Source organism: Diaphorina citri, unplaced genomic scaffold (genome assembly GCF_000475195.1).
Source record: "Diaphorina citri unplaced genomic scaffold, Diaci psyllid genome assembly version 1.1 scaffold82, whole genome shotgun sequence".
Lineage (NCBI taxonomy): Eukaryota > Metazoa > Arthropoda > Insecta > Hemiptera > Psyllidae > Diaphorina > Diaphorina citri.
The window spans coordinates 90,675-102,009 of record NW_007377519.1 but is presented as its reverse complement, the minus strand read 5'-3'; the positions used below and the strand labels follow the sequence as shown (position 1 = coordinate 102,009).

General features: G+C 39.1%; 1 protein-coding gene across 1 annotated transcript; it reads right to left on the bottom strand.

Moving 5' to 3' along the window:
• Window positions 1-335: 335 nt before the first annotated feature.
• Window positions 336-9,347, bottom strand: LOC103523041 (daf-12-interacting protein 1). The gene is made up of 11 exons (XM_026832842.1): window positions 7,867-9,347; window positions 7,474-7,583; window positions 6,833-7,067; window positions 6,085-6,165; window positions 5,436-5,559; window positions 4,778-4,796; window positions 3,642-4,479; window positions 3,162-3,307; window positions 1,840-2,784; window positions 966-1,165; window positions 336-631 (listed from the first exon to the last, which is right to left on the bottom strand). The coding sequence occupies exons 1-11, from the start codon at window positions 9,311-9,313 to the stop codon at window positions 379-381; spliced, it is 4,398 nt and encodes a 1,465-aa protein (XP_026688643.1). The 5' UTR covers window positions 9,314-9,347; the 3' UTR covers window positions 336-378.
• Between the last annotated feature and the right edge of the window lie 1,988 nt (window positions 9,348-11,335).

Genomic DNA, 11,335 nt, shown 5'->3' with positions numbered 1-11,335 from the left:
TAGGTAGAAAAAAGGAAGACAGTAGGGAAGAAGAGAAGGACGAGAGAGGGAGACTTAAAAAAAAAAGTAAAAATGAGGGGACATTTAGAGTGCCTCAGGCTGAAGTACCCATCTCATATCACTTTAGAATGAGCAGTTCTAGAAAAAAAAAATGGACAGACAAAAAGTTTACACTCCATTGCAAATGTTTCAAAGGATTACCAAGGCAGAAAGAGTCTTCAGTAATCTTAATTAAGGCCAGCCACGCACTATCAAGTAGACCTGACAGGTATACCTGATCAGGTTCGTCTGTCAGGTCTACCTGATACCTGATGAGCACACACACTATCTAAGGAAGAAAAATTAAGAAAGAAGTAAAGAAAAGAGGGAGAGAGAAGCTCAATCAGTCAAACTCAGACTGGCACACAGTCGCTCCGTCTCACTCTTACTCAGATGAATATTAACGGACTTGAGATGATTGAAAAACCGGTTGTAGCGTTTACTCGAAGTTTCAAACCGGTGACGCTCGATCCGGGCCAACCCGCGAACCCCGGAGTACAAGTCCAGAGGGAAACCGTAGCGAGAGAGCGCCTCAGAGGGGGAGAGAGAAGAGAGGAGGGACCGCTCGAGGGCGAACAGCTGATGAGTGTGTCTGTGTGAGAAAGAGAGGAGGGTGGGGTAAAAATAAATGAAATTTATAGAAAAAATATGAACAGATTACGTTCAGGAAAAAAAAAGATTAAACACAGAAAAAATAAATTATTGTAGATTTATAGATTAATTATAATTATAAATCAAGGAAAATAAATTAAATGATTTGTAATATCAACTCATTAAAAAAAAAAGTAAATATCAAATTCAATTTCACAATGCTGTGCAGTATGCAGTACTGAGTTACTATGGAGTTACCTATCACAGCATTACTAAGTGCCTCCTTTACCGATTAAATAAATTAAAATAATAATAAATAAATAGATGTCTCTTACCTTTTAGTTTCTTCCCAAGGCCCGTTCACACTCAACGTTATCTCGCCCGGTACTAAGCCGCGTGCACAAGATATCAAACTGGCTCCTAGATCCCGACACAACATAGATTGGCTGGAAAGGCTGGAGAGTTCCAGACTACTGGAAGCGGACGGGCAGGACTCCCAAATCCGGGGACATGGGTTCGAATCCGCGCACGAGACCTGGAAATTTAACAAGAAATTTATTTATTTATTTATTTACACGCTAGGCAGCAAGGCCATGTGTGTGACAAGAAATAATAATGAAAATTTTTTGACAAGAAATAATATTTAAAAAAATCACCAGCCTAGTTAATTTGGATGGTAGACGCGCTACGGCCGCGGGTTCGATTCTCGCCCGGAGCGGATTTTATCCTGAACGGATAATATTCGTTCTCGGAACGGCTGGCTTTCTCCTATCCATCTCTCTTCGATTTCGGAACGATAAGACCTTAGCAGTTAGAGTTCCCTCTATCAAACCTTTTAAAAAAAGCAATGTCCCTCTAACTCTAATGTCCTATGAGACAACAACAAATTGAAAGTGCTAAGGTTTTATCAGGCTTCAAGTATAAGACAGCCTTTTTTTTCTCTCGGTATGTTTACTTGACACAATTAAATAATTTTATTTCCTAATAAAATATTCACTTACGTCCAGCTTTCCATGTATGAGATCAACTTGTGAGTAACAGGTTTTAAAAAAAGCAATGTCCCTCTAACTCTAATGTCCTATGAGACAACAACAAATTGAAAGTGCTAAGGTTTTATCAGGCTTCAAGTAGAAGACAGCTTTTTTTTCTCTCGGTATGTTTACTTGACACAAATAAATATTTTTATTTCCTAATAAAATATGCACTTACGTCCAGCTTTCCATGTATGAGATCAACTTGTGAGTAGCAGGTCAGAAGGCGAGATAAATTTCTCATCTCGGCTTTCGAGCTCTCAAATTGGGACAAGCTGGCAAACCGGGACGCAAAGCTGGTCTTGAGGAATTGCAAATTGGCACTATTTTGTTGGCTCAATGATCCACTTTGTTGACTATTTTGTTGGCATTGCTCTTGACCTTGTTGGCTATTTCGCTGGCTCATTGTTTCACTATTTTGTTGGCCCCATCGTCTACTTTGTTGAGACATCTCTTGATCTTGTTGGCTATTTTGCTGGCTCAATGGTTGACTATTTTGCTGGTTTGATTGTTCACTATCTTGCTGACTATTTTGGCAACTCGAAGAGTACCCCGACTCTTCTGAATTGGGTAGGGGAATATTTTCATTGCTTTCATCTTTTTCATTACTTTCCATATCATCTCCAGTACTTCTACGACTTTCGTCTTCATTTTCATTGGATTGACTAGATTGACCATTTCCTAATTTGCTTTGTCCTACCTCCTCAGTTTGTCCCATTTCTTTGATATTTTCTGGGTCATTTTCACCGTTTGTCCTGGCATCTTTTACACTTTGGACTTCTTCAGGCAGTTCACTTTTAGTGCCTATTTTCTTGGCGCCCGTTTCTTTGGCAGTATTGTCATCTCTTTCATCATTGACAGCATTCTTTATATCATTGACACTATTCTTTTCATTTCCATCACAGAAAAACTCATCGTCCAAGAAGTTCTTGGATTTTTGGAGTTCTCTGGATGCAGTGTGCTCGACTTGCCCATTATGTGTTTCCTCATGGTCATGTAGAGTGAGTTTGGTGCGGGTGTGGTTGTAAAGGAGAGGCGACAGCTTGTAGAGGGAACTCCATTGCCACCAGATGGCGGCCAGATTGGCGGCTTCGGAGCCGGCCCACGGGGGAGTGGATTGAGACTGAAACGAGGGAGAAAGCAAATTTTACGAGGGAGAAAGCACATTTAATGAGGGAGAAAGCACATTTTATGAGGGAGAAAACACATTTTAAGAGGGTGAAAGCATATTTTTATAGGAATAAGAGGGACTATAAAGGGCCACAATCGAACTAAAAAGGTCTCAGTCATAATAGTTCCATTAAGAGGGAAAGCCTAGTTCGCTTGGAGGGTAGCGCGTCTTATCTTGTCTTGTTTTGTCTGTACGTTCTACATCGCGGGTTCGATTCCCGCCCTTGGTCTGTCCCATACACGAAAACCCACTCCGAGGGTTAGGTGTAGGGGCAAGCGGCCCTGAGCTTCTACGAATCTAGATCTGTCAGTATAAATCAGTGTACTTACAGGGTAGCATTTTCTAGACAGCACATAGTATTGGAGTGCTAGGAGGCACTTCCTAATATCTCCCCTATTGTGATGAATAAGCAGAAGACTCTTGTCCTGGGACAGTTTGACTCCCTCCAGAATTGCAATCAACTGAAGGAAGGAACCTGGGAAATTAAGAAAAAAATATATATATACTAATTACACTATGTATTTGCCGCTACTTATAGCCATATTTCGAATTTCTCATATTATTCAATTTCGAATTTCTCAGGATTTTAGATTCTGGCAATTTGGCCCAAGGCACTCAAAATTTTCAGAGAGATGTGATAAATTATGTACATCAATATATCCCTTAGGTGGGTTTCCAGAAAAGTACTATTTGGCCGTTATGCAGGGCCAAAGTTCCGCCATTAAGGACTTTTCAGAGAGCTTCGATAAATTATGTGGATGGTAAAAAAGAGCGTTTTATTCCACATACATCTAAAAATAGCTACTTACCTATTTCCGTATACAAGGGGGTCGTGAAGTGCAACACCAGACTGTGCGGCAGTCGCATGAACTTCACCAAATGTGTCACCCGCTCCTGACTCGTCACCAAGATCAAAGGTCGCTTCGAGCTCGCTACGAGACTGCTCAGAGCTGATACAAACCCGTCATCATGGTCGCTGAACAGAACATCAGCGTCCTCGATCAAAATCAGCGACATTTTGGCTTCGTCTTTCTCGCCAGCGGGCTCTTTTTCCTCGGATTTAACAGAAAAAGTTCCCACACTGGTGAAATTTCCCGCCGTTTTGCCGAAATTTCCCACTGGTATTCCCAAATTTCCCACGTTCTTCGTAAAATGTCCCTCACTTTCAAGCCCGCTTTCCGCTTCTTTGGTACCCCGCCGTTTTTGCGACGTCTTTTCCTTCGACTCGCCCTTCTTTTTGACGACCTTTTCGCCGGTTTTAGCGCCTTTGGACTTGGCCGGATGCCGGTCCGACTTGTCTTCCGTTTTGTCCCCTTTTTTCTTCTTGATTTGGGATTTCCTCGCCGGCTTTTCAGGGGTGTCTTCTTCGCGTTTTCTTTTGGCAGATTCTCTCTTTCCTTTTCCTTCTTGAGAGTATACTTTTAGGGATTTTTCAGTCGTTTTTCCTTCTTGAGAGGATAACTTTAGGGATTTTTCGCCTGTACGCTGTTCGTTTGGCGGGTTTTGGCTGGGTTGTTTAGAGAAGAAGCTAGTGATGGGAGCACAGGATTGGGTCTGGTGTTGCACCTGATGGGATTGGGTGGCTTCGGATAGGTCGCTGAGGATTCGCTTCCCGTTCCGATTGCACGAGGCATTCAACTCGATCACCTGTGAACAACGAAGGGGACGTTAAACAGAGAGTAAAGGACTATAAACAGGGAGGAGAACAGCTAACTTGTGGAGAGGGGGAGAAAAACAGGGAGGAGAAAACATTATGTATTGTATTATGTTGTTAAACCCATACACAATATAAAATACACGAGACCTTGTTAAGACTGCTGGGGCAAAGGGACTTTTTAGTCTCATTCGAGCAGGATAAACAAGGTATTCTATTCTATTCTAACCCTAACCAGCCTAGCCAGCTGGCAGTTCTTCAAAGGGTTTTCTCTGCTTTAAAAGAACAAGCCTTACGATACGATGGTTGACTGGAATTCAGGACGAGCCAATTAAACATGGCTAGAGACCATCACACCGATGCGATGTATGGCAGAATAAAAAAAGATATATTAAGGAGCGTGGTAGCGCTCCGCCTCGCCAAGTCAAGGAAGTGTGACCGCGCTACTAGAGATATTCTATTTTCTTCATTCTGCCATTACCATTTGCCGAAAGCTAAAGCCGCTAAAAGAACAACTCCTACCTAACACCTCTCCTTCCTCCTATCCACCTTAGTACAAGGAAACTTTCATATTAAATTTTGGGTTGAATCAGAGTGTCTACCAAAATGGAAAAATAAAATTCCCTGACTTTTCTCGGTTTTCCAGTCCATTTTTTTTTTTTTTCAAAATTTCCAGTCTACCTTTTCAAGATTTTTCACTGCGTCACAACAGATTTTTTTTTCCTTCAAGTAATGTTTCCAAGCCTGTTCAACATTAATTCTCCAATCTTTTATCATCCCCAAAATATATCTGCCTTTTTGGTTCTCCTTATCAAGTTGACCCACAGAACTTATATATAATGACTGCTGAAACCCTCCAAGAGAAAAAGTTTAATAACTTTTATGTTCGAAGTTTTTCTTTTCTAGGTATTTTATTTTGTTGCTTTTAGTAATTTTATTTCCGACTTACTTTCTCAGCAGCTCAGTCTGTCTTCTGATAGCATCAGGAACACCAGACTGCAGGAACCTCTGTCTTGCCTCGGTCTGCATCTTGGTGAGTTTGGGTTTCTTCAGAAAAATGGACGCCAGCTTGACTGAAATATGAACGAGAAGGAAGAGATTAATTTAAAAAAAAAAATCGAGCAAACTTAGAATAGAATATACCTTGTTTATACTATCAGCATAGGACTGAAAAGTCCCTTTACTCTCGCAGTCTAAACAAGGTCTTATGTATTTGATTGGTAATAACTTACGACTGGTAATAACTTACGATTGGTAATAACTTACGACTACTTTGATACCTTTTACCTTTACTTTTTACGATGGTTAAAAAAAAGACATGTAGAAACCAAAGATACTATCTTGAAGACATTACCTTTTAGTTCCGACCAAAACCTTAGAGGGAAGTGCCGGTAAGGCACCAGCCTTGTAAGCGCTAGGTCGCGGGGTCAATTCCTGCCCGGGCGAACTTTATCCTAAAGAGAAAAGGTTCGTTCTCGGAACGGCTGGCTTTCTCCTATCCTGTCCTCTTTCTTCGTTTTGGGGACGATAAGACCTCCCTTGTTAACAGTTCCCTCTATCAAACCACACAACCATACACACACAAAAAGAAGTTTTACCTTTAGATTGAGGCCCAGGTGAGAAGCTGGGCGCTTTCTTTTCCTTCAGGATAAACACTTCGTCATCACTATCCTGACCACCTGAAAAGAAGATAATAGTTAGGAACTGTGATAAAAAGAACGCAGTTCGAGACCCAGATATACCTATTTTTCCAACCAACCAAATTGTCAGTAAAGTTAGTTAATTTTTAATTTAAAAAAAATAACAATAATGAAAAAAAAAACTTTGAATTCAATATCTTATATTTATTTTATAAGTTTCCATTTACTTATTGGTTTTTCAGAACAATTCTCTCATCAAATAAATAGTTAACAAATGGTATACCCATCCGTAAAAGCCGGAGCTTGTGCCACGGATGGGGATAGTAATATTAAAACATAATCTTCCCAAGATCGAAGAAAATTAGCTCACGAAGTGACAATAAAAAGAAGCACGAGGCTGAAAAAAACTTCTAACGTTGGACTCCATGGGAACAAAATGAAAAACCTTCGACCTCGCCGGGAATCGAACCAGGGACCAGCCAACTGTGATACCCAATTGACCAAGAATGTCTCACCGGAATAGAAGGAATTTTGCAAAGTGTTAAGCATACATAAAATGCTTGTTACAAATATCGTTCCCCAGATCCCCAGTTATTACACCTAGACAAATTTCATGATTTGACTCGGACTGGTACGACCAACCACCAGATCCCAAGTCCAACGCGTTAACCACTGCACCACTGAGGTTACCAACCGGAATACTTACCATGTTTTCTTTTGCTCTTCTTCTTCCCACTCTCCTCCTCTTCCAACACCAGGATTTCATCCTCTATCTTCTTCGCCTCCTCTTTCAGTTTCATCTTCTCACTTATCCGCGAACTTTTTCTCCTCCCCTCGTCTCCCGAGGGTGTGAGCGTGGGAGGGGGAAGAGGAGAGAGAGGGGGTTTGGATTTCCGTTTGGATTTGGGCGTGCTTGGTGGGGTGTGGATTTGAACTTCTACCTGTAATGGGAGAGAAAATTAATATAATATGGGGAAGGAAACTAAGAATGGGAGGGAAAAATAAGATGTGAAGGGGAAGGAAGAAAACTAAAAGCCAAGAGCTCTACAATAGTGGTGTATCTTCCAGAAACCTAAAAATTTAGATGGGGGAGGATCACTCACTACCTGCTGTCTTTGTTTATGCCCAGGACAGAATCTTTTTTGAACTGATCTATAATTTTATAGCCCTGCTGATTTCTGAGTTAGGTAGTTGCTTTAACAGTGTTTCAAACAGACAAGCAATCTCATCAGTCTAAGTAGGTATGTACCTAAATAAAATAAAGTTTAAAACAACTGTTACTGAAGTAGGTATTCGGTATTCGTTAGTTCATATTTTCGTACTTTGCTAGAAATGCAAACGACTTACTTTCAATACATTGGAGTCTCGCTTACAATCAGCATCCACAATACTGTCCACTTTCTTGAAGTATTTGAACAGACTCGTCGCTTCTTTCGGTTTGCTTTCTTCTTCATCACCTCCACTTCCATCCACGTTATCACAATGTTCTTGCAGTTCTTTCTTTTCTCTCTTCCTACTCTTCCTTCGACTTTTCCTTTCGTTCTCTTTATCATCGTGGACTTCTTCTTCTCCTTCCACTTCTGTAAGTTCAGGTTCTTCAATCTCTCTTCTTTCTGAGTTTTCTTCTTCTTCTTTGATGTCTGTTTTGTTTCCTTCGTGTTCTGTTTTTACTTTCTTCGGTCTCCCGCGTCCTCTTTTCTTTGTGACTTCACTGAGTTCTTTTGCTTTCTTCTTCATCACCTCCACTTCCATCCACGTTATCACAATGTTCTTGCAGTTCTTTCTTTTCTCTCTTCCTACTCTTCCTTCGCCTTTTCCTTTCGTTCTCTTTATCATCGTGGACTTCTTCTTCTCCTTCCACTTCTGTAAGCTCAGGTTCTTCAATCTCTCTTCTTTCTGAACTTTCTTCTTCTTTGATGTCTGTTTTATTTGCTTCGTGTTCCGTTTTTACTTTCTTCGGTCTCCCGCGTCCTCTTTTCTTTGGGACTTCACTGAGTTCTTCTTTTTCTTCCTTACTATCTTTATTATCTTCTTTGTTTCCACTATCTCCACAATGTTTGTCCGTTTCACTATTTCTTTTGTGTTCATCTTCTTGTTTTTCTTTAGTTTCCAATCTATCATTGCTAGCTTGTTCCAGTTTTTCTACAGGTTTCGTTACTTCTTCTTTTCCCTTGTCATTTTCCATCTCCAATGACTCCTTGCAATCATCTTCATTTGGTATAGCCCTCTCATTTTCTCTGATACAATCGCCCTTCAAATCTTCACTTTCTGATTTCTCTATTGCTTCCTCTTTTTCACCGAGTTCTACGCTTGCATCAGATTCGAAATCGAATCGAATTTCAACACAATCCTTCCTCTTTTTTTTCTTTGCCTTCTTTTTCTTGTTTCTTTTCTTTTCAACACTATTCTCACTCTGTTTGCTGTCAGAAATATCTCCAGTTTCAGCTAAGCTGGGGGTTGTTTCGTCTACATTTTCTATTTGATTGACTTCAACATCTTTACTCACTTCAACTTTTTTAAAATAATTCAACAGGCTTGAGTTGGGATTTGGACTTTCTTTTTTCTTTCCCCTGTCATCTTTCACCATTTTTTCTGAATTATTTGGTTTCTCTTCAGCTTTTTTCTTCCTAGCTGGTTTTGGTTTTTTCTTTGGTGTTTTAAAATCTTCATCTGAGGTAATTTCGTCATTGACAGAATTGTTTTGGCCACAGGTGGTTTCTTTCTTTTTCAACTTTTTCACCTTCTTTGTGGTTTTTAATTCTTCTTCTGGGCAGCTTTCTTGTTCGTTTTCTGGTGCCCCAAACAAATTTTTAGACAGTTTTTTAGAACTGTCATCTTTTTCTGAAGTCTCATTTGTGCTCTCTTTGACAAGTTGTGATGACAAACAACTATCTGCATTTAGTTCTCCTGTTGGAACTACATCCTGGTTCTGAGTTGTTTTCAAACTCTTTGGTGACTCTAGAACATTGTTCCTCACTGCCAAAGGGCTTTTCAAATGTCGGGGACTCCTCAGTGGACTTCCAGTCAAATGCCTTGGAGACTTCCTACACAAAGGTGACAACGGGGAATAAGGAGGTGCCATCAGCTCCTCATTCTTGATAGGAGTTTTCACAAAACTATCCACAGAATCACTGTCGGCAGAATCGACAACTTTTCTTCGGTCAAATTTATTTGATAGGAATATCATACTACCATCATTGTCGCTATCTAGGAATGTAGGATCAAATGGTACATGGGTACTTCAATAATTATAGTTCATTGGCAAAGTGGGTTCTTTGATCCTGAACCCAAACAAAAACAATCCATTTCCATGCAATCTACTCTCAATATTGATTTAAATTTGTTTACAAAGTAACACAAACACTTGAAAAAATATTTGACAGTGTATAAACAATGACTTTCTCATTATTTTTGCACTTGTAAGCCTGCTGTCCACATTTTGTAAACAATAGTATCTTAAGAATTGGACTGATTAAAATGAGACTTTGTTTTTGTCTGCCTCAACTTGAAATTTCTAAAGGATGTTAGTTAAAAAAAAAAAAAGATTTTTTTCCCCCAAAATATAAATTTTAAAAAGGTTTTAAAAAAAAAAAAAAAAAAAAAAAAAAAAAAAAAAAAAAAAAAAAAAAAAAAAACAGTCCATTTATTCCATTACATTTTTCCCTCTCTACTCATTTGGCAACTCTTGCCACTTCAAAATAATTAAAACAGACTTTATCAGTTGCATCCTGTTGTTTAACCTTTTTGCATTGGTGATGTGTGAGGGACTGAGGGTTTTTTTGATAAGAGTTTTGTTTTAACCAATCAATAGAAAAAAAAATCAAAAAGGGGGAAAATAATCACACAGTAGTGAAACGGCTTGTTTGTGGAGTGAGTCATATCTTGCTAATAAAACTGCAACTACTCGTATGAATATGATGTGTATTATACTGTCTTCAATTTCTTTGTTTTTTACATTTCTCAATTTTGTATCTTCCATTTCTTATTTCTTCTTTGAAGATGTCTTTATTGTTTTGTCTTCTTTCTCATCTTTCTTTTCGATATCTTTTTCTGTTTTAATCTTTAATATCTTTTTTATATCTCTCGTAATCTTTCCTCTATTTTCTCGTATTTATTCTCATTTCTCTTTCCTAGTTTCGTATCTTTCTGTTGTTTTTCTGGTGAACTCTGAAATAACTTCGAGAGTCAGCTGCGTCGCGGATTGAATTTCTCTCGAATTTCTGGAACTCTGACAATTTCGTCTTGGAGGGAGAATTCTTTTCACCTCATCGCTCATTTATTGCTTTTCAAGTGGTTTTACAGTTGATGATCGATGAGTCTCGAGAAATGATGTGTTTTGTGCTAAAATTGTTACATTTTGGGCAGTTTGACATGTTACGTCACTCAATCGTCTTTCGGTAAATACAAGCTAGACTGCCCGGGTACAAGGAAACTCTTCGGAGCAAATGAGACAAGGAGACTGTCTATTCTTATCTCCTATTTCTTCTGTGATTCGTCCAAGTGACTAATTACTGGAATACTGAATCACTCTGTGCCTAAGCCCTTAATCACGGGTTAGATCATTAGCCCCTTTGTGACAACCTGTACCTATATTTGCAAGCACTTGAGGCAGTTTAGATTATTGTCAGTTTTTGCTGCAAAGCTCTAAGTCTAAGATTTCATCTGCCTCACCCTGTATATTTGCAAGTACTTTAAATTATTAGTTTTTGCTGCAAAGCTCTGGGATTTGAAAAAAGTTCATTGTTTTCATAATTCTAATTGTTTTTAATTGCTTTCCGAGATAAAATACGGATTAAAACTTCCTCCATTGCAGCCGTGTTCAGTTTAATCCTATTTTCTCTTCTCACAATTAGCCATTACTGTGTATTCTTCTTTACATTGTGTCTGGATAGAAATAATAGATCAAATTAAAATAGTTAAATGAAGTTGGTCTGTTTGATGGGATGTTCACGTACGTCAACCAAATTGAATGTTGATGAATCCATAGCTAGTCCTAAGCCGCGGGTTCGACTCCCGCCCTGGTTGATTTTATCCTGAAGTTATAATTTTCTTTTTCGGAATGGCTGGCTTTCTCCTATCCTCTTTTTCAGTTCTCTTCGATTTTGGGATGTTAAGATCTTGACAGTTTACAGTTCCCTTATCAAAACTCTTCAAAATAAAGTTAAAAAAAGTTAAACCGATCTACAGTCTTTCCAGTCTAGAGGACTTC

What these genes read in the sequence shown, in the direction of transcription:
- LOC103523041 (XM_026832842.1), bottom strand. Translation starts at nt 9,313, where the DNA reads ATGATATTCCTATCAAATAAATTTGACCGAAGAAAAGTTGTCGATTCT. An exon ending in GAGACTCCAATGTATTGAAA is followed by an intron (nt 7,068 to 7,473) that starts GTAAGTCGTTTG and finishes CTCCCATTACAG; the next exon opens with GTAGAAGTTCAAATCCACAC. An exon ending in TGTCTAGAAAATGCTACCCT is followed by an intron (nt 2,785 to 3,161) that starts GTAAGTACACTG and finishes CCCTCGTTTCAG; the next exon opens with TCTCAATCCACTCCCCCGTG.